The 19,303-nt window shown below is 41.6% G+C and overlaps 2 protein-coding genes across 3 annotated transcripts in view; both read right to left on the bottom strand.

Moving 5' to 3' along the window:
- The window catches only part of septin9b (septin 9b), a 53,740-nt gene extending 43,008 nt beyond the window's left edge, over nucleotides 1-10,732 (bottom strand). Inside the window, exon 1 of one of the 2 annotated variants that reach the window (XM_028973073.1) lies at nucleotides 10,628-10,732. In XM_028973073.1, the coding sequence (XP_028828906.1) occupies nucleotides 10,628-10,652 (25 nt within the window). In that variant the 5' untranslated portion in view covers nucleotides 10,653-10,732. Of the gene's footprint in view, nucleotides 1-3,111; nucleotides 3,261-10,627 lie in introns of those variants that run through there. The other variant, XM_028973074.1, reaches the window with a different exon arrangement.
- Nucleotides 10,733-15,911: 5,179 nt separating this feature from the next.
- LOC114786556 (uncharacterized) lies at nucleotides 15,912-18,747 on the bottom strand. The gene is made up of 5 exons (XM_028973752.1): nucleotides 18,710-18,747; nucleotides 18,121-18,242; nucleotides 17,712-18,038; nucleotides 17,518-17,639; nucleotides 15,912-17,296 (listed from the first exon to the last, which is right to left on the bottom strand). Exons 2-5 carry the CDS (start codon nucleotides 18,170-18,172, stop codon nucleotides 17,138-17,140), a joined length of 660 nt encoding a protein of 219 aa, XP_028829585.1. The 5' UTR covers nucleotides 18,173-18,242; nucleotides 18,710-18,747; the 3' UTR covers nucleotides 15,912-17,137.
- Between the last annotated feature and the right edge of the window lie 556 nt (nucleotides 18,748-19,303).

Below are 19,303 nucleotides of genomic sequence, written 5' to 3' on the forward strand. Positions count from 1 at the left end.
CACGTGCAAAAACGCTTAGCGTTACATTTGGCAATACTTCTTACACGCATTTCACAGACTATGATTTAGTCAAGAAATAGGACCGTGCTAGTTTTTAAATAATAAGAATTTGTCTGTTAGTAGTTGCCCTCCAACTGATAAACTCTACATGATTTTAGATGGTTTTAAAGGGTGTTACTGTTTTAGTGGGACACTGTGGTCCACCGTCCGCCTAAGCCAGTCACTTTCAATCTTAGTTTCAGTTTCGCGAATTCATCAGCATTATACACTAATGCAATGTGTTGGCCATATGGCCAGATGATTGATGAAACGACACGTGACCCTACAGACGTGTGAAGAGCCAAAGGAAACACAAGGTTCGGAGGGCTTCCATATCACTTTCCAAACAGAACGAGCCTGTTGTTTCTCAGCATTGGTTGCCATAGCAACCCAATCCAGGGCAGAGTAGGACCAGGAAGCTGCTCTGCCCACAGCTTCCGTGATAAAAGTTAAACGGAGCCGAGGATTCGGAAACCTCTCCCTGTCCCTGCAACCTTCCCTCTTCCACACGTGAATTTGGTTGCACGTCCTTTCACCTTATACCCCCCCCCACACACACACACACACACACACACAGACACACTATTCACTGAACCTGGAGAACAATGACAGCAAAAAATCTCCGGTGCCACTCAGTGGCCATGTGCTGAACTGCTATCCAGAGCGCCATCTGTCGCACTGCTGCTCAACAAACCTGTGAATTTTAAACCTGTGTCCATCTCAAGCCCCTCTTAACCTCATGACCCCATGACCAGGTCTGCTGGATGAAGATACTGAGGAGCTGTCTAAAGCTGCATCATGCAACGAGAGCCCATTTATTTTCCCTGAGAACTGCATGTTTTTAATTCATCTGCATTTATCTTCAGACCATGGCCAAACTGAGCATATGGGCAATCTGGCAGCTATCCACAGGGCACCAGGCGAGCATTTTATAAACCGAGAAGCAAATGAGAGACTGGGATAGGACAAAGTTCCAATTAAAAAGGCTGCAAGGAGTACACATAACACTGGACTACAGCTTATAAGCACAGGCCAGTATTATGAAATGGCTTCTACGTGAGCAGTTCAAACCCAAATCATTCCCCAAATTAGCCATCTAATTTTGGAGTTGCGATGGAAACCTTGGTTAGTTGCCTGACAGACTGTCATGAATGAGTAGATTATAGAATACAAATACAAAATTGGTCTTAATTAGGTTATAAATTGCAGATATGTATCAAATATTGATCAGTGCGTTATTGTAGTTGTGTCGAATAATGGTTCATTTCTGGGGGGTCTAGAAAAACAGTTATGATAAAAAAAAGACCTCGATCTGCTCATTTACAATCAGGTAACTCCATCTACTGGTTCTTCCTTACTTCACAACTTAAATTTGTGGCATTTACATTTATCAGACTACCTTATCTAGAGCGATTTACAATCAGTAGTGACAGGGACAGTGTCCCCCTGTAGAAACTCAGGACTGAGTTAAGTGTCTAGCTCAGGGACACAATGGTAGTAAGTGGGGTTATTACCAAGGCTATTACGACCCAGATCATTAAGGATTCATCTATTTATGAAATCTATTTATCTACTTACTAACACAGAATATGTAATAGGCTCAAAATGGGAACTGAATAGATAGTTTTATGGTCTGTAGTGGAGTTAAACACACATATGTATTCCTTGTGTAATTTGTATGGCTATGTACATGTACATTCACAACATAAAGGTTTAGGTGATATTAATAAACATTTATTTGTACATATGAGACAAATGAGATATAGCTTGTTAAGTATAACTAGTTTAAAGATTGGATCATACAAATTAAAATTAACTTGTTTCATTTGAATAAATAGATAGCTAACAGATCAAACAAGCTGCCTTCACTGATGTGGCAAATGGTACATGTATGAAATGATTAATTCAACGTTCACAAAGAATATGTGTACTGTATGGATATATGCATAGAATATTTATGTAAATATTAAATTGCCTTAGTTAAATTGCTTTTAGTTATAGGGTGGTAGTAGCCTAGTGGGTAACACACTCGCCTATGAATCAGAAGACCCAGGTTCAAATCCCACTTACTACCATTGTGTCCCTGAGCAAGACACTAAACCCTGAGTGTCTCCAGGGGGACTGTCCCTGTAACTGATTGTAAGTCACTCTGGATAAGGGAGTCTGGTAAATGGTGTAAATGTATGTAAATGTAGTTCTGTCTGCCAAAATGCTTCTATTTGACAGAAGCAGTCCCATGTCTTCATAATCAGGTATATTCTCCATTAGGCCATACATCACTGACTCCATTTTTAACGTCTTTTAATTTTGCCCCTTATTCGCCAAAGGCCCTAAATCATTTTAAAGACTTGAGGCACATCTCAACACTCATATATTTCAAAAGACTCTGTCTAGTTTTACAGTCTGGCACCTCTTCACTTTAACTGTGACCACTGGCTCCACAGGCTGGAAAAGCCCAGATCCAGTGTCAGAGGAGACCTTCACGACAGCTGACTGTTTCCCATGGCAACAGCGGGACCCCGAGACATTTCAGACATCCCGTGTTAGAAAGCCCCTCCCTGAACGGCTGCTCGCGGTTTATCACACCCCGCACAGACCTTCCGAGACTCCTACAGCTGTGGAGGCGCCGGGCTCCGACGGCACACAAAAAAAACACAAAATGAGCCGCTACGATCGTGGCCATTCGCCGGAACTCCACAAAAAATAACGACAAGAAGGTCCATTCTTAACAGAGTGCCTTCGATCCAGCCTGCCGCTTTAACAAAGAAGTCTTTAAGATGTAACGTCACAGGTCGGAATCCCAAAAGTCCCCACATGACTCTTGAATTAACAGACTTACAGTCTTTATGTTTTTTAAAGTGTACATTTTAAACCATTACCGCATTCCTGATGTATTTTTAGGCTTTGGTGCCATGCAATTTAGACAGTGTTCACTTCCACGCGCTCATCCAGAGAAGTAAGAGCTGACCTGAGAGCTGAAAACTCTCAAAGGGTCAAAGCAAAATTTGGACACGTCTGAAGCAAAGACCACAATTAAAAAGCGGTTAAAAAAAAAAAGAGTCCAGGACTCACCAGCTATTCTCTCCCTCTCCATGGCCAGACCTCAACTTCCAACAGCCACATGTAGACTCAGCCGTTTTCCCTCCCCTCTTCTCGGGGGTGCTTTCTCCCTTTCTTTTTTTTTCTGGAGACTTTCTTTTTTTCCCCACGTCTCACTGCTCTTAGTCACTCCCTCGTTCCCTCCCTCCCTCTTTCCCTCCCTTTCTCCCTCTTAAGCCCTCTGTCATTTCTCCACCGTCCTCAGCCAGCCCTTCAACTGTCATAACGAACTTCCTTGTTGCTTTCATTTCCTCTTTTCATCGTTACTCCATGATCCTGGGCCTAAAGAGTGAAGAAAACAAGCAAGATAACCAGACAGGAATGAGTTCATCAGCTGTGCGTCAGAAGAGGAAACTTCACCTGCCTGGAAACTCAGGCCTTAATCATAGAAAAAACACAGTCATGTAAAAAAAAGAAAAAAAAAGCATTTTGAAACCCAAAAGACCATAAAGCTATTTCTAGAGCAATACAGTTCACCTGGAAAGTATTCACAGGGCATCAATTTTTCCACATTTTGTTATGTTACAACCATATTCCAAAATTGATTAAATTAATTCCACACACAACACCCCATAATGTGAAAAAAGTTTACTTTAAGTTTTTGGCAAATTTATTAAAAATAAAAAACTGTAAGTTACATGTATATACGTATTCACAGCCTTTGCTCAATATTTTGTCGCTGCACCTTTGGCAGCAATTATAGGCTCAAGTCTTTTTGAATATGATGCCACAAGCTTGGCACACCAATCCTTGGCCAGTTTGGCCCATTCCTCTTTGCAGCACCTCTCAAGCTCCATCAGGTTGGTGCAGCCATTTTAAGATAATTCCAGAGAGGTTAAATTGGATTAAATCAGATTCAAGTCTGGGCTCTGCCTGGGCCACCCAAGCACATTCACCCAAGTTGTCCTGAAGCCACTCCTTTCATATCTTGGCTGTGTTCTTAGGATTGTTGTCCTGCTGAAAGATGAGTTCAAGAGGGCTCTGGAGCAGGTTTTCATCTAGGATGTCTCTGTACATGGCTGCAGTCCTCTTTCCTCTGTCCTGACTAGTCTCCCAGTTCCTGCAGCTGAGAGTCCTCGGAGCTGCACTAGATAGCCTCTAGAATGACTTTAGGTCTGAATTTAGCTTCCAGGGTCCATTATGAGAGGCATTCCACAACCAAATGCCAGCAGCCTCCGACCTGCAGCATCCACTACACCACGAAAAGGCAAGTGCGAATAAACAATGCGCCTTTAATTCTGACTCAGGTTTCAAGATGACCAGACATGCCACAACATTAATACTAGATCCACTTTGGGCAACAAGTACTGATCTCAACTGCTGAGACTGGACACCACAAGGTTGGTTGAAGTGTCAGTGCATAATGTTAAGTAAGTTACATATTGTGAAGCGTAAATCGATTTATTGCTCATAGAGAGAGAACCACAGTTACTGTGTGTTGAATAGCCTGATGGCACTAGGGTAGAAACTGTTCCTGAATCGTGTTGTGCGTGTGTGAATTGTCCCGAGTCTCTTGCCTGATGGCAGGACAGTAAAAAGTGACAGTGCAGAATGGCTGGGGTCTTTCAGGATGCTCTTAGTTTTCCTGAGACAGTGTTTGCTGTAAATTTCCATTACTGCTGGGAGTGGTGTGCCTGTGGGGGGTATGATGTGGGATCTGGTACCAAGCTGCAGATCTTTTACGGTGCACACAAAAAAATGTGTCCCCTGCAATTAACCTATCACCCTTAGTGAGCAGTGGGCAGCCATGTCAGGTTGTGCATGTAATGCACCCGGGGAGCAGTGTGTGGGGAAAGTACCTTAATTAAAGGGACCTCAGTGGAACCTTGGTAGGTCAGGACTTGAACCTGCAACCTTTCATGTTCACTTCCTTTGCCACTTGGCCACCAGTGGATTATTGGCTTTAGTTTAGTCCTTGCTTGTCACTGTGTGCTGTAGCTCATGGCCTCGGGCACTAGGGGGCCTCAGAGACTTTAAAAGGGGTCAAATCTGAGTTGATAGTTGTGAAAAAATGTGAAAAATATTGACAATACTGTCTGTCACTAAAATTAAACATTTGGTTCTTTTTCTGATAATGAAAAACATATTTGAATCAAATTTTTTAAAATTAAGTAAAAAAAAGATTCTTTTTTTTCATGTTTCCTACTTTTTAGTTTCAAACATATGTGAACTGTCAGATCAGCATACAAAAGCACTACCATCTACACTACCGACAGTCGAAGGAGAGCTGAAGCATCCAGCCTGTTAACTTTCAATTCAGAATTGAAAATTGACATTAACCTGACAAAATTGACATGACAATTGTTCTTTTTTCTACTCTCCATCCTCAACATCCTACTGTTCTGCTATTTGCACTCATACTCATTACTGCTACTCTTCATTGTTTATTTATTCATTGTTATTGTAGTATTGTTTTTCGTTATTACATCATTACGTCATCATACTTTTATTTCATTCTTCTCATTTACCCATCACTGGGTGCTGCTTATCTGCTCAAGAGGACTTTTATTCCGCTTCATATTCAATACCTCCCTCACAACCCACACAGCACTTATCTATTGTAATATATCCTTACAACTAGGGTTGCAAAATTCCCAGAATTTTCAAAGATGGAAACTTTCCATGGGAATAAACGGGAATTAATGGGAATAAACGGGAATTAACGGGAATTTATGGGAATAAACTGGGAATTTTCAAAATTGAAGGTTGGCTCTTCTTAAGGGAACTTAAATATAGTTGAGCAAAGTATATTTTAGCATAATATTGACAAAAACAAACAAATGCAATTCAAATACACTTGAATATCCATGCCATTCCTTAATCACATGTACAGAGCACATGCTTGCTGCATGGCTATTGAGACCACCTACTGGCACTGTGCATGCCTCCATCACATGTACACATGGACCACACTTTTGAGCCTGAAGGACAAAGAGCATTGAAGGCACACATTTGAGCCTGTGGACTTAACAAGTGAGGTAAGTTGGTGGGAAAGAGTATCTAGCAGTCAGAAAATCCTCAAACCTATTGCAGCAGCAATAGCGAAGATAGAGGGGGATGGTGCCATCTTGTCAGATGTCCAGTGCCTTTTTGCAGAACTCAAAGAAGAAATCCAGACAATTCTGCCCACTTCCCTACTACTGAAAGCAGAGGAAACGGCTGTGGTCAAGTCATTGGAACAGCGGAGGGAGTTCTGCATGAAGCCAGTGCATGCAGCAGCATACATTCTGGGGAAGAGATCAATGGTGCCTATGCGGTCATTACAGCCATGTCTCGATAAAGGCAAAGTTCTAGGCAGTTTGGCAAAGTATCGAACAAAGCCAGGCCTTTGGAAAGGGGATGGAATATGGCAGTCATGCCAGCACATAACTGCAGCCACCTGGTGGAAGGAACTATGTGAATCTGAGGCCCTTGCACCTGTAGCCTCCATCCTCCTCCAAATCCCACCATCATCAGCCGCCTCCGAGCGCAACTGGTCACTGTTTGGGAACACCCACACAAAGGTTCGCAACAGGCTCACAAATGTGAGAGTGGAAAAGCTGGTCGGCATTCCGGCAAACCTACGGCTCTTTGAGCCTGACACAGAGCCATCCTCAACAAGGCTGGAAAGTGACACTGAAGAGGAAGACTCAGAGTTGGATGCTGAGGAAGTGGACATGCTGTTGGATGATGATGAGGTCCAGGAAGAGTCTATTGACTGAGCAAAAATGAGAAAAGAAGATTGCTTGAAGGAAGATTTGCATGTTTAATGGGACGTTTTGGAGGATAAGTGGCATTTTTCATTTAACCTTTTGAATGGGACTTTGTGGAGATTTTTGAACGGGGCATTTTTGAATGAGCGGGGTTAGGGGATGAATTGAACTCAACATTTCTGTTTTTATTCATCCATGAAACAAGTTATTGGAACGTGTTCTATTCTACTGTACTTACAAATAAATCTGTTGAAATATCTGTTGAAAACATTTTGCATGGAGGTTTTCTTATGATTTCTGTTTATGTTTATGCTTGGAAATAATATATTCCCAGTTAGTTCTCCTTAATTCCCATTAATTTCCAAAATTCCCAAGCTTAACTTACCATGGAAATTTACCGGAAACTTTTCGGAAATTTACTGGAAATTTTCCGCCCCTTTGCAACCCTACTTACAACACATTTGCTGCATTGAAAAATCAGTCACAATGAAAAACAATAGACGTACATTTCAGATTCAAAAATATAACTGAAACTCGTTCACCTGTTTAAAGGCTGTCTCCATTATATCATAATATATGTTTAATATGCATATAATTATGCAAATCAGAAAATAAAGTTTTGATGATTTTCTGAATTTAAAAATGAAAGGTCAGACCTTATATTTCTCTGTTTTTTACTCATTTAGAACACATTCCAGTGTCTACCACAAACATAGTCCTGTCCTGATAGATTAGTATTGGTTGATTGGTATAACAGCGAATTAGAAGGATTTTGGGGGATTTTTGACACCCCTTCAGGCACATTCATGATGTTCATGTACATCACTGTGCAACCCTGGAATGGATGCAGGGGCTTGAAGAACCTGACCTGCCTCCCACAGCTACAGCCCCATGGGCTCCTCCAGCCTCTTTTTCCAGCTCAGAGTCCTCTCGCATGACCGTGCATTCTGCAAACATGCATAATAACACACACATGGCCACTATAGATATAGTACACATGCATCAGAGCAGATGGGTACGGGCCGGCACGTGCACAAGCGTATCCATGTGCAACGCTCGCGCTGAACACATGCAGCGTCACACGCCCAAAAACAGATCTCAGGGGGGCAAAAATTCCCCAGGCACATTAAATTAAAGGAAAGCGTCCTATGACCTATGAATAAACGGGTGAGTCAAATGTGGTTATTTTTGTTCGTAAGTGGCATTAATGCACTGGACGAGCCACCACCCATGGGCTGCCTGACGGCGAGCAGCGCTCAGCCAAGCAGAGGGAACAGTCTGAGGAGGATGAAAGGTTTGCAGAGGAGTCGTATGAAGGTAGTGAAAGGAAACAGATTGGGAAAAAGGGGAACAAAGGCACAGATCTGAGAACAGCATGTTCCTATGTGGGAACTCTCAACTGGGAGAGTGCAGCCCTGGGGAGGCACACACACACACAAACACTGAAATATACAAGTAGGACTGAAGCTAGGAGATTCATTTAACCAGAGAGACAGAACGGAATTGACTCAATCCGTGCATGGTAGATGATACAGGCTCTTGCTGCTCCAACTACAAGACTTACGGCACCTTCCACGCGAGAACGTTTTTCCTCTAAAACAAGAACGTTTCTATCTGATCTGACCTTGCATCCACATGAAGGTGCTGTTTCAGGTGACCCAGAAGGGTTATTTTCAAAAACGGGTTCCAGAGTGAATTATGTGGACGGCAAAGCTACTTTTTTGTGAAAACGCTGGTGTATTAGCCCAACCTCCAACCTGACCTTTAACCCCAAACACATCCCACATACAACAATGGCGGACAACATGGTTGTGGTTGTGCTGCAGCAGTTACAAGAAATGCTCTCTATGGTGCACAGTCCTAATGAAAAGACAAGGCTGGAAAAAAACGATGCTTTTAACTCACCGTGGAGGAGAACTAGACGCCAACCAAGGAGAGCGGGGAGTTACAGCGCCACCTACAGGTGTATAGGGATGTTCTCCACGTTCTCCTCGTTTCAGATAAAGTTCCCATGTGGACGCAGGTTTTTTTAGAAACTGAAAACTCGCTCTCATGTGGACGGGGCATTAAGAACAGCTTTTACCATCAGGCCATTCGACTTCTCAACAGCAACACCTGAACACAGACAACTGGTCAACTGCTGCCCATTTAAAGCTTTCTGCAGAGCTTGCTCCACATAGATTGATAAACTAGCCCCTCCCCAATTGCATCTACACATGACTGCGATCCTCTAACGCCTAATGAAGTGGTGCCTAATTATCTGTTGGCATTTCCTTAGCCATGACCTCAGTCGTGACCCCAACGGCATCGCCCATTTGCTGAGCTCAGATTGGCTGGGGCTGCAGCCAGCGATACCAGCCTTGAGGAGATCCATTTCTCCTGACTCGGCCTGCCAACTTCCTCCAGGATCTAATGAGAACCTTATGGCAAGGAAATATTTTTCCTGTATCATTCTAGGCTGGGATGTAGTTGGCCCTTTGTCCAAACACACTAATACTTCTTGGCCCAATTATCTAAAGTCCTTTTTTTTTTCTTTTTTTTTTTACACAGAAGCCACATGGGCAAGTTCCCAACCTCTTTTTAAAATACTGATAAAACCTTAACAGACTTCAAAAGCCAGTCAATATACTTGAATATACTTATACTCTGAGATTAGCTTATGTGGTTGAATTTTTACAGCAAAGACCTCATTTTGTGACATCTGCTGACATACCCTGGGCACAAGGGGTGTTAGAAGTGTAGACAAATAATGGAGGCTTTCATTTTTAATAAAGCAATAATTACACATCAAGGGTCTGACTGGCTTCTGTAGCCGATTCCACTTCCTGTTCAACCAAAGAGCCAAAGGATCATTTATAAGCACTACATTTCAATAAAAAAAATAAAGTTTATAATATTTGTTCACCTGATTCACTTGTGCAGACACAACCTGCACAAAGTGTGTATATTCATAAATCAGATAATAAAGTTGGGAGGAAACTTGGGGAGTCTCTGAGTTTTAACATGTTTCCATATTTTAACAGCTGTTGTCTAAATCAGTAGAGACACGTGAGAAAAAAAGAGAAACCCTGATAAATGCTGCAAATGTAAATGTAAACCTAGCCACAAATGCAGAGTTTTTGCATGTATGTGTTGTGGCAGCTCTGCCACTTGGGAAGTTTGGCCACAAGCTTTCGGGTTTTTGTAAAATACCTGTAAAATATCCGACCGCAGGCTGGACTGTAACGCAGAACGTATGCATCACGACCTTGGAAATGACATAAAGCACTAACTAAATGGTGAGCTGAGTTTGTCCCCAGTGGATGCAAAATTTCTCAACATTGCAAGAAATGGTAATTCTTCCGCTAGTTAAAGATGATCAACCCGCTGGTATCCTTTAAAGCTGGGTCTATGGTTTTTGCTAAAGAGTTCAAATTTATGTTTAAATTGGATAATATGGTTATATAATCAAAATATAAAATAAAACAGATTTCCTGTTTTTTTAGGCATTATCTTCATTCTGTATATGATTTTGTTTAAAAAAATTGATAATTTATTAATTTCTTATGTCTTTTTTACTTATTTTTTTTCTTATTTGCTCAGTGATTTTTTAATGGAACCCATTAAATGGTGAGTAAAATAATCACTTGCTCAGTTCAACTGAAACATTATAGAATATAACTGATAAATAGTCATAAAACCGTAATAAGAGTATAGAAATGCAAATGAATGACCTTTAACCCCAATAAAGAATTAGAACTCATTAGCGCCCATTAACTATTTTATTAGGATTAAAGTACCGAAACGCAGGTACGTACCGATGTGTGAACTGGTTTTCTTCATCTTCAGTCACTTTGGGATGTTTTCTCCTTTTTTACGTGAGAAGACGTAGCGTTGTCGCTCGCGCGCTCCTCGCCGCTCCGTGGAAATGTTCACGTGCGCACGCCCGCGCGTGAGAGAGAGAGAGCGATAGAGAGAGAGACATCACGGGAACGCGCGGCGATCTCGTTCTCTGCATAGACTTCATTGCTATTTACCATTTTTTAATTCAGGACATTAATAAATAATACCATTATTCTAGCATTCAACCGTTTTATGACATGGACATAAAATTAATAGGGTTTTCTTGCTCGTTTGTCACTGACGATTTTATGAAAATAATGAAAGGCGACCATCTGGTGGTCATTTAAGGAATCACATATCCGACGTGGAACTCAATCAAGGTCTAAATAAATTGAATTAAATTAAATAAACAAAGCAAATGATTAAAATGATCAGACAGACAAAATGATCAATAGAGACATAAATGATGAGGTCTAAAAGACATATACAGGATGTATGTGGATGGAATAAATAACCACCTATATATTTATGTAGTATTTGTAAATAAAGTACACAAATAATTACGAGATATATGGTCATGTATCTTTTATATGATCTTATATCTAAATACCTTTCTGACATGGTCCATCCAGAGAACCCAAGCTCCGCTAAACCTCATCTCAGAACTCATATGTTTAATGCTGCTCACATGCTTTTGTAAATGTTCATATTATCCAAGAGGCCTATTTGCTGTTAATGAACTTCTTAAACATCATAACCGGAAACCGTCACCTCACCTGGGACTGGTGGAGAGAGCACTTTACCGGCAGAGGGCGCCTGTCAGTCTGAAATACCCATTTTATGGTGTCACTAGTTCACAAACAAGGCGGGACTGCCTCAAAATGCACGGTCTCTGATACGTCGAACAAGCCGTCATTCATCCACACAGACCAATAGAATGTCCAGAAAATCGGACATTCGCAACTTGCAACTTGCCAGATATCACAGATGATGTCGCACTCTATTTCTCATTCGCTGCCCTAGACAAGTGTTTCCCAACCCTGGTCCTGGAGGAACATCTGCCAGGAGGTTTTTGTTCCAACCCCCATATCTTCACAATCTGCCCCACTCATTATCAGGCCACCTAACACCTGAGCCTTATTAAGGTCTGGCTGGAGTGAAGGATCTTTGGCAGACGTTACTGCAGGACCAGGGTTGGGGAAACACTGGCATAGATGGCCCCATTCAACATCTAGTATATTTATCTATGGCCAGATATGAGAAAGAAAGTGCACCAGACAGGGCATTTGTTAGATACAGTCGTGGTCAAAGGTTTTGAGTGGCACAAATACTGTTTGCTGCTTCCGTTTTTATTATGGCATTTTGCATATACTCCAGAATGTTATGAAGATTGATCAGATGAATTGAACATGAAAATTTACCTAAAAACATTTCCACTGCCTTTGAGCCCTGCCACAAAAGGTCCTGGTGAGATCATTTCAGTGTTGAAGAGCACAAGATCGTTCTGTCATGCTGATAGAGTTAGACTAGATGACTGGATGCTTTAAAAGGAGAGTGGTGTTTGAAATCATTGTTTTTCCTCTGTTAACCATGGTTATCAGTAAGGTACCACGTGCAGACATCATTGTGTTGCATAAAAAGAGCTTGACAGGCAAGAATATTGCTGCTACTAAGATTGCACCTAAATCAACAATTTATCAGATCATCAAAAACTTCAAGGAGAAACGTTCAAGTGTTGTGAAGAAGGCTTCATGGTGCCAGGATCGTCTCCTAAAGATGATTCAGTTGCGGGATCGGGTGCCACCAGTGCAGAACTGCAGGAATAACAGCAAAGATGCCACTTCTCTCCAAGAAAAATATCAAGGACAGACTTATATTCAAGGATTGGACTGCTGATGACTGGAGTAAAGTCCTTTTCTCTGATGAAGCACCTTTCCAAGTGTTTGGGAAATTGATTGTCCGGAGAAGACAAGGTGATGCTACCATCAGTCCTGTCTCGTGCCAACAGTAAAGCATCCTGAGACCATCCATGTGTGGGGCTGCTTCTCATCCAAGGGAGTGGGCTCACTCACAAATTTGCCTAAAAACACAGCCATGAATAAAGAATGGTACCAAAACATCCTCCCACAGCAACTAACCATCCAAGAACAGTTTGGTGTAGAACAATGCCTTTTACAGCACGATGGAAGGCCAAAGTGATAACTAAGTGGCCCAGGGAACAAAACATTGAAATTTTTGGTGCATGGCAAGGAAACTTAATCCTGGGAACTTGTGGTCATTCCTCAAAAGCCGAGTGGACAAACAAAAACTGACAAAGAAACAAATTCTGACCAACTCCCTCAGCTCAATCATCTTTGGGAGACAGTCCTGGCAACGGTCTATGTGATAAATGCTTGATTTAGGTGCAATCTAAGTAGCAGCAATATCCTTGCCTGTGAAGCCCTTTTTATGCAACACAATGATGACTGCACGAGTTTCCTTGCAGGTAAGAATGGTTAACAGAGGCAGAACAATCATTTCTGCATGACAGAATGATCTCCAGCCCTCGTGCTCGTCAACACTCTCACTTGTGTTAACAAGAGGATCACTGAAATGATCTCAGCAGGTCCTTTTGTGGCACCTTTAGTCCTCTGTCTTTTTTCTTTTCAGCTGTTGCTCCTCTTTCCAGTCCTCCAGACTTTCATAGTGTGTCACATATGCGATGCAAGTTTGACCAGTGTCCATCCTCTTTGGTTGTCCACACCTGCTCCAGGTGTACAATAATGTTTTTCCCAGGCAGCGGGTCCTCTCCTGCTCCTGTTGCGTTCCTCTGTGGTCCAGGGAGTGCGCCGTAGTGCAGGAAGAGGAGGCGGCTGGGCAGCAGAGGGTCTGCGGCCTTGTAGTGCTGCTGAAGTGGTGGTAGGTTTCTCAGGAGAAGGCTGAGAAGGAGGCAGAGGAATTGTATAAATGTTATTGAAGAACTGTACAGCGGTGTTGGGTGCACGCGAGGAAGAGGCTTCCTGTGACAGAGCAAGAGGCACTGAAGGTCCCAGTTACATCCTCACAGTGACATCCACCTCCGACCACATCATGTGGTCAAAGGAGGTAGCTGCAGTAGAGAGGCCTGTCTGTGGTTTAAAGAGAAGCCACCTTGTGGTAGTAGGGTGGTAGTAGCCTAGTGGGTAACACACTCGCCTATGATCCAGAAGACCCAGGTTCAAATCCCGCTTACTACCATTGTGTCCCTGAGCAAGACACTTAACCCTAACTTCCTCCAGGGGGACTGTCCTCTGTAACTACTGATTGTAAGTCGCTCTGGATTAGAGCGTCTGATAAATGCCATAAATGTAAATGTTGTGCCTTTCCATCCTCTATAGACAGAAAATTGTATTAAGGTACATTTAAAAATTAGGGTGTAAAGTTAAAGCATTTGTATTATTTATTAATTTAGCTGCAATTAACGTACTTACAGCCCTCAGTGTGAAATATTGTCCTGACCAGGTCAGGTCTGGTCTGGTGTGGAGGTGGCTGTGTCTCTACACAAATAGAGACACAGTAAACATAACCATAATATAAAAGAATTAAGTCCATCTCTGGAAATGCAGGCTTAAAGGCCATCAGCATCTCTGACCTTGCCTGCAATTCCACATGATTCTTACTGGTGTTTACTGCAGCAGTTACTATGCCAATGGAAAAGATTATATCATCACAGATCCCTCACACCCTGGACACAGACATTTTGACCTGCTGGCAGATGATCTAGAAGGTTGCAAACTAGGGTCATGTGCATGAGAGACTCCATAGACCGGAATCTAATTCCCGTCACATACTTGGCCAATAAACGTTATTCTGATTCTGAAATGCCAGCACAACATACCTGATTTTTGAGGGCGGGCCAGTTTCTCCTGTCCTGGCTGGAGGGACTTCACCCAAGTAACGGATGAAGGCAGCCTGAGAATACATGAGAGTTCAAAACTCTGTAACAACTGTATAATTGAGGACCATAGTAGTAAACAGTAGTAAATGCAGACATGGATCTGTGTGACTGTACTGTAAAACACATTTACTGAATGCTGCACAGATACTGCATTGAATTTAAGAGCTTGCATATAGACCATTACATCAAATTAGCAGTTTTTTTAAACATGCATGTCTTTACAGTACATTGATTTGTAATATTTTAAAACGCGTTATTCATAATAATAAACACATATCTTATAATGCCTTTATTTCTGACTTTTTGCACGCCAGTTTTGTGAGCTTCTATACAGTACGGCACGCAATGCCTTATGGGAAATGAAGTCTCCCCATCGCGGTGCACCTCGCGAAAACGATAAATAAAACTGTTTAAACGGTATGAGCGCAAGCTGGTTCACTCAAATACGACAAGCACTCTGCACGATGAATTTCAATGAGCAAAAGTATTTTGAAGCATTTAAAACTCGTAAATCGGCTGCCACGTTACTCTGCGGCAGTTACACGTCTGCCACAGATATGCGCTACCGAAATGTTTTCCATTAATGCACGAGTTACAAAAATACGTTTTACTCACCAAATCCAGGGGAAAGTTGTGCTTCGCGCCGTCTTCATTCCGTGACGTTGTCGGGTAGGATGGAACAAATCCGGCTCTCCGACTGGCTGACACGAAATCGGAACTTATTGGGAGCAGCAATTGGCTCAATAAACCGCGTTCGAGGAAATCGGAACAAGTGACGCGCAGCGATCGGACAGACAGTGATCCCGCCTGAAGACAACTCGGAACAAACGTACATCACAATGACAACCACTTCACATGCCCAAAAGGAAGTAGGACTATTTCAGCAAGTGAAAGGGAAGGGATCGGCACTGTGATGCCCTGCAGCACAGCACACAGTGCACGGCGGGGGCGGCGCTTTGCTCAGTGGCACCTCGGTGGTTCGAGTTCCGAACCGGCAACCTTCTGATAACGGGTCTGCAGCAGAGTCTAGGGCGTAACATTATATTTGAATAAAAAAATATGGATAAATATGACAGAGATGTGAAGTGGGAACTTTTTGTTCCTTATGAAAACCTTAGGGGGTCTTTTTTTTTGCATCTAACATAAAAATAAAAAAATTCAAAATCGAAATTGCTCCATGTGCAGACATCAACTTGACCTGTACTACCAAGGAAGTATACTTGATTTTACAGACAAACTTACTTATGCACTATATACGTGTGGAATCCTTCTCTACAACAATAGTAATAATGTCATAATATATTTTAAGAGGGTAGACTACAAAGAAAGTTTGTTACACCTAGTTACACCTGGTAAAATATTATTTTATTTTATAATAATTTGTTTCATTGTTTATTCTGTATTTTATTTTTATTAGTGGATTTTATCTAGCCTAGCTACACATTTTGCAGCCTTTGCAAGGCAACTTTCATGAGCAAGACTGCACAGAGCCGTCAATGTCAGCAGCTCACACAGGATGTTCTCTGAAGATGTGAGAATTTATGTGTTACATCTGACCTGTAAAAGATATTCACCCGATAACAACAAGCACAATGTCAACAGTTCTAAAGCATTACGCAATGCAATAGTCAAGCGGAAAATAATAATCTTTTCACATTTTTGGGGCTTGTGTCAAAAGGTGGCTTGTGACCAAATTTGGACAGAAAACAACACTGGCAGGTGATGACTAAGATTGACCACAGAGCGCCTTTGCTTAAAACATTCACAGCTTGAAGATGGTTGGCCACATGGAACACATGTAAGAATATTTAAATGAAAGTGATTCAACTACTTCTAAATGTCAGAGTGTAGCATTTTTACACTGGTTTTACCAAAAAAAAAAAGAAGAAACAAAATGAATATGTTGTTAAAGTTATTAACGTCACAATACAGGAACTTATACAGAATGTTATCTTCATTTACAGTCAACCTTTTTTTAACAGCGCAAATTTCACCACAATCTATTCTTTTGACATGCAGTAGCAGGTGACAGCTATGACATTTTCAATCACAAATTAACATAATGTGACTAGTTTCAAAGCTGCTGCTATTTGAATGCATGAACCCCACACGGGGGTTTCTTTTCTATATGTGATTACATAAAACTGCATTTTCCCACCAGGAAACTGTTAACTGCTAATAACAAAGTATGAGGAAGGTAGGATGCACATGTTGGAATGGAATGATTGTTGAAGATTCTGGAGCTAATGCTTTTGAGCTGTTATACCCTTGCATAGTCCCTTAAACAAGTATATTGACAAGTACCTTAAATTAATGAAAGACTTTAATTAGCTGCCCAAAATGCACCAAATGAGCTATCCTGCACTTGCTGCTTATTGCACTTCTGGTTAGACCTAAACTACATTTTGTTGCCCTGTACTTGTACATGTGTAATGACAATAAAGTTGAATCTAATCTAATCTAATCCTTCCATTTTGGGTCCTTTCAGTGTGTCATGGTACCTGTCTAGTCGTACAGTGGACAGGGTACACAGGAGTCTTTTTACTGCAGGTGACTGAACATTTACACTTCAATGATCAAAATAAAAGGGGTGATTGGATGTCTGATATGCCGGGTTGATCCACGTCCCGGAAGAGTCTTCTGCCCTTAACTGTGGCCTCATGCTCTCATACACGTCAGAGGAGGGCTGGCAAGAGATGTTCTTCTTTCGCCCAGAGACCCCACTCATCTGTGAGTGGAATAAAGATCATCAGTCATCCTGAGTTTCTCGAGATTTTAAAGTTTTTCATCTATGGTAGGGTTCATTCCAACTGGTACTATCAAAGCACTATCATTGAGTGAAATGATCTATACCTAGAAGCACAAGCAGCTAGTGAAACTACTTCTATGGCTTTCTGTGTGGACTAGTTTTAAAATATCTGTGCCTGGCCTGTGCAGTCTTCTACCCACACTGAATAGCAGAATGATGATCAGAAGAATCACAGAGCATGCGTTGATCACAAAGAGTGTCATTATCTTGGACGTCTGGATTTTCACATTTTCTGTGCCTGCTGGGCATGTCCCCTCTGCTCCTGTAGTATATATCAGCCATTAAAATCTTCTCTTGAACAGAGGGGTATAGAGAAATGTTTAAAGGTCCTTACCATTGATCACCACCAGCATGGAACCTTCTCTGCTTTCCATTTGTTTAGATTTGTTGAGGTACTGGCACCTGTAAACTCCAGTGTCGCTGAGTGTGAGGTTGGTCAAAGTGATGGTCAGCTGGTTGAAGGTCCCCTGGACCTCGACTTTCTTCTCATATCCCATCATAGGAGAGACGTTGAATTCCCTGGTAAGAATGAGGATCTGTTTTTGATTGTCGTCAAAATACTGGTACATGAACATCTTATCCATGTTGAAGTGGTCCGTGGAGCATTTCAGATCAAAATGATCCCCTGTTCTGGCCCACAGAACTCCCTGGTCAGCCACCACTGTTGGAGAGAAGAACATTGCATGTTAAACATCTGATTGTTTTTTTACTAGGAGAGATGATCTTGAGGAAAGATTCTGTACCTGAAAGTGAGCATTTTAAGACAAAGATATGAAGTAGAACCTGTGGCCCCATTGCCTGGTAAATGACAATGTGAAATACCTTGCAGGAAGCCAATCGCACAAACAGGAAACTGTAGGACCGGCTAAAAGGCAACATGTTTCAGAAGAGAAAAAAAAACTGACCTCACTGCCACACAATCAGTTCACTTAAGGAAATTGTGAAATGAATGCAAAATAATAAATGATTCCATGAATACATTTGTATGGGTGTATAATTGATGTATTAATCATGAATCATATAAATGATTTTTGGCAGATTCTGCATCAGGTCTGTGTTGATAATGACCTCTGGTGGTTGAGCAGCAGTCTGGCATCCAGATTTACCAAATAAAGCATGATCAGTCACAACATAAAATAGCTGAATTATATTCAGTTCGATATTCATACTCAACCATCAAGGCACAAACTCCACAAGACCTCTGAAGATCATTTAAGTTTAAATCCTCAAAAGCCTCGGCGTAGGAGTGTTGTATTATAGTCTGAGTCTGGGCTATTTCCCATTAGGGTTCCATTTTTGACAGTGTGATCTGAACACAGTTAAGAAAGGTACCATATACGCTGGCCTACAATGATGAGAGCCACAAGGCAGCCAAGTGGAAGGTGGAACAGTAACATGATCGACCAAAATGCTTTCACATTGAACAGTTCGCATTGTTCTCCTGTTACAGTATTACATAATCAGACACCAGGTCTGTCACGAAGGTGAGACACCTCCTCACTTCCTCATAGTTGGTCTCATGTGGCAGCAGGAAAAGCACATGCATGGCGCAGGACAGAATCATTTCTATTAATTTAAGCATGGTTGTGTTTTGCAAATTTTTGCAAATAAATAGAAGAGGAAAGTGTTATTGTCTTTGCATTTACATTTAAGGCATTTGGCAGACGCCCTTATCCAGAGCGGCTTTCAACATGCTTCCATGTTACAATCAATGAAGTGATCAATTCTGGTTCAATAGGACCCCCAACTATGAATACAATCTTTTTATTCACTCTGTTGTAGTTTCTATACATAAGTAAGACAATTAGAAGGTTACAAGTTAATCTAAATATTCTCTAAAGAGGAAGGTCTTGAGCTGCTGTTTGAAAGTTCTGACCTCTGATAACTGTGAACAGAGTCTTCTGAGAACTGAAAAAGATATTGTGA

Source organism: Denticeps clupeoides, chromosome 3 (genome assembly GCF_900700375.1).
Source record: "Denticeps clupeoides chromosome 3, fDenClu1.1, whole genome shotgun sequence".
NCBI lineage: Eukaryota > Metazoa > Chordata > Actinopteri > Clupeiformes > Denticipitidae > Denticeps > Denticeps clupeoides.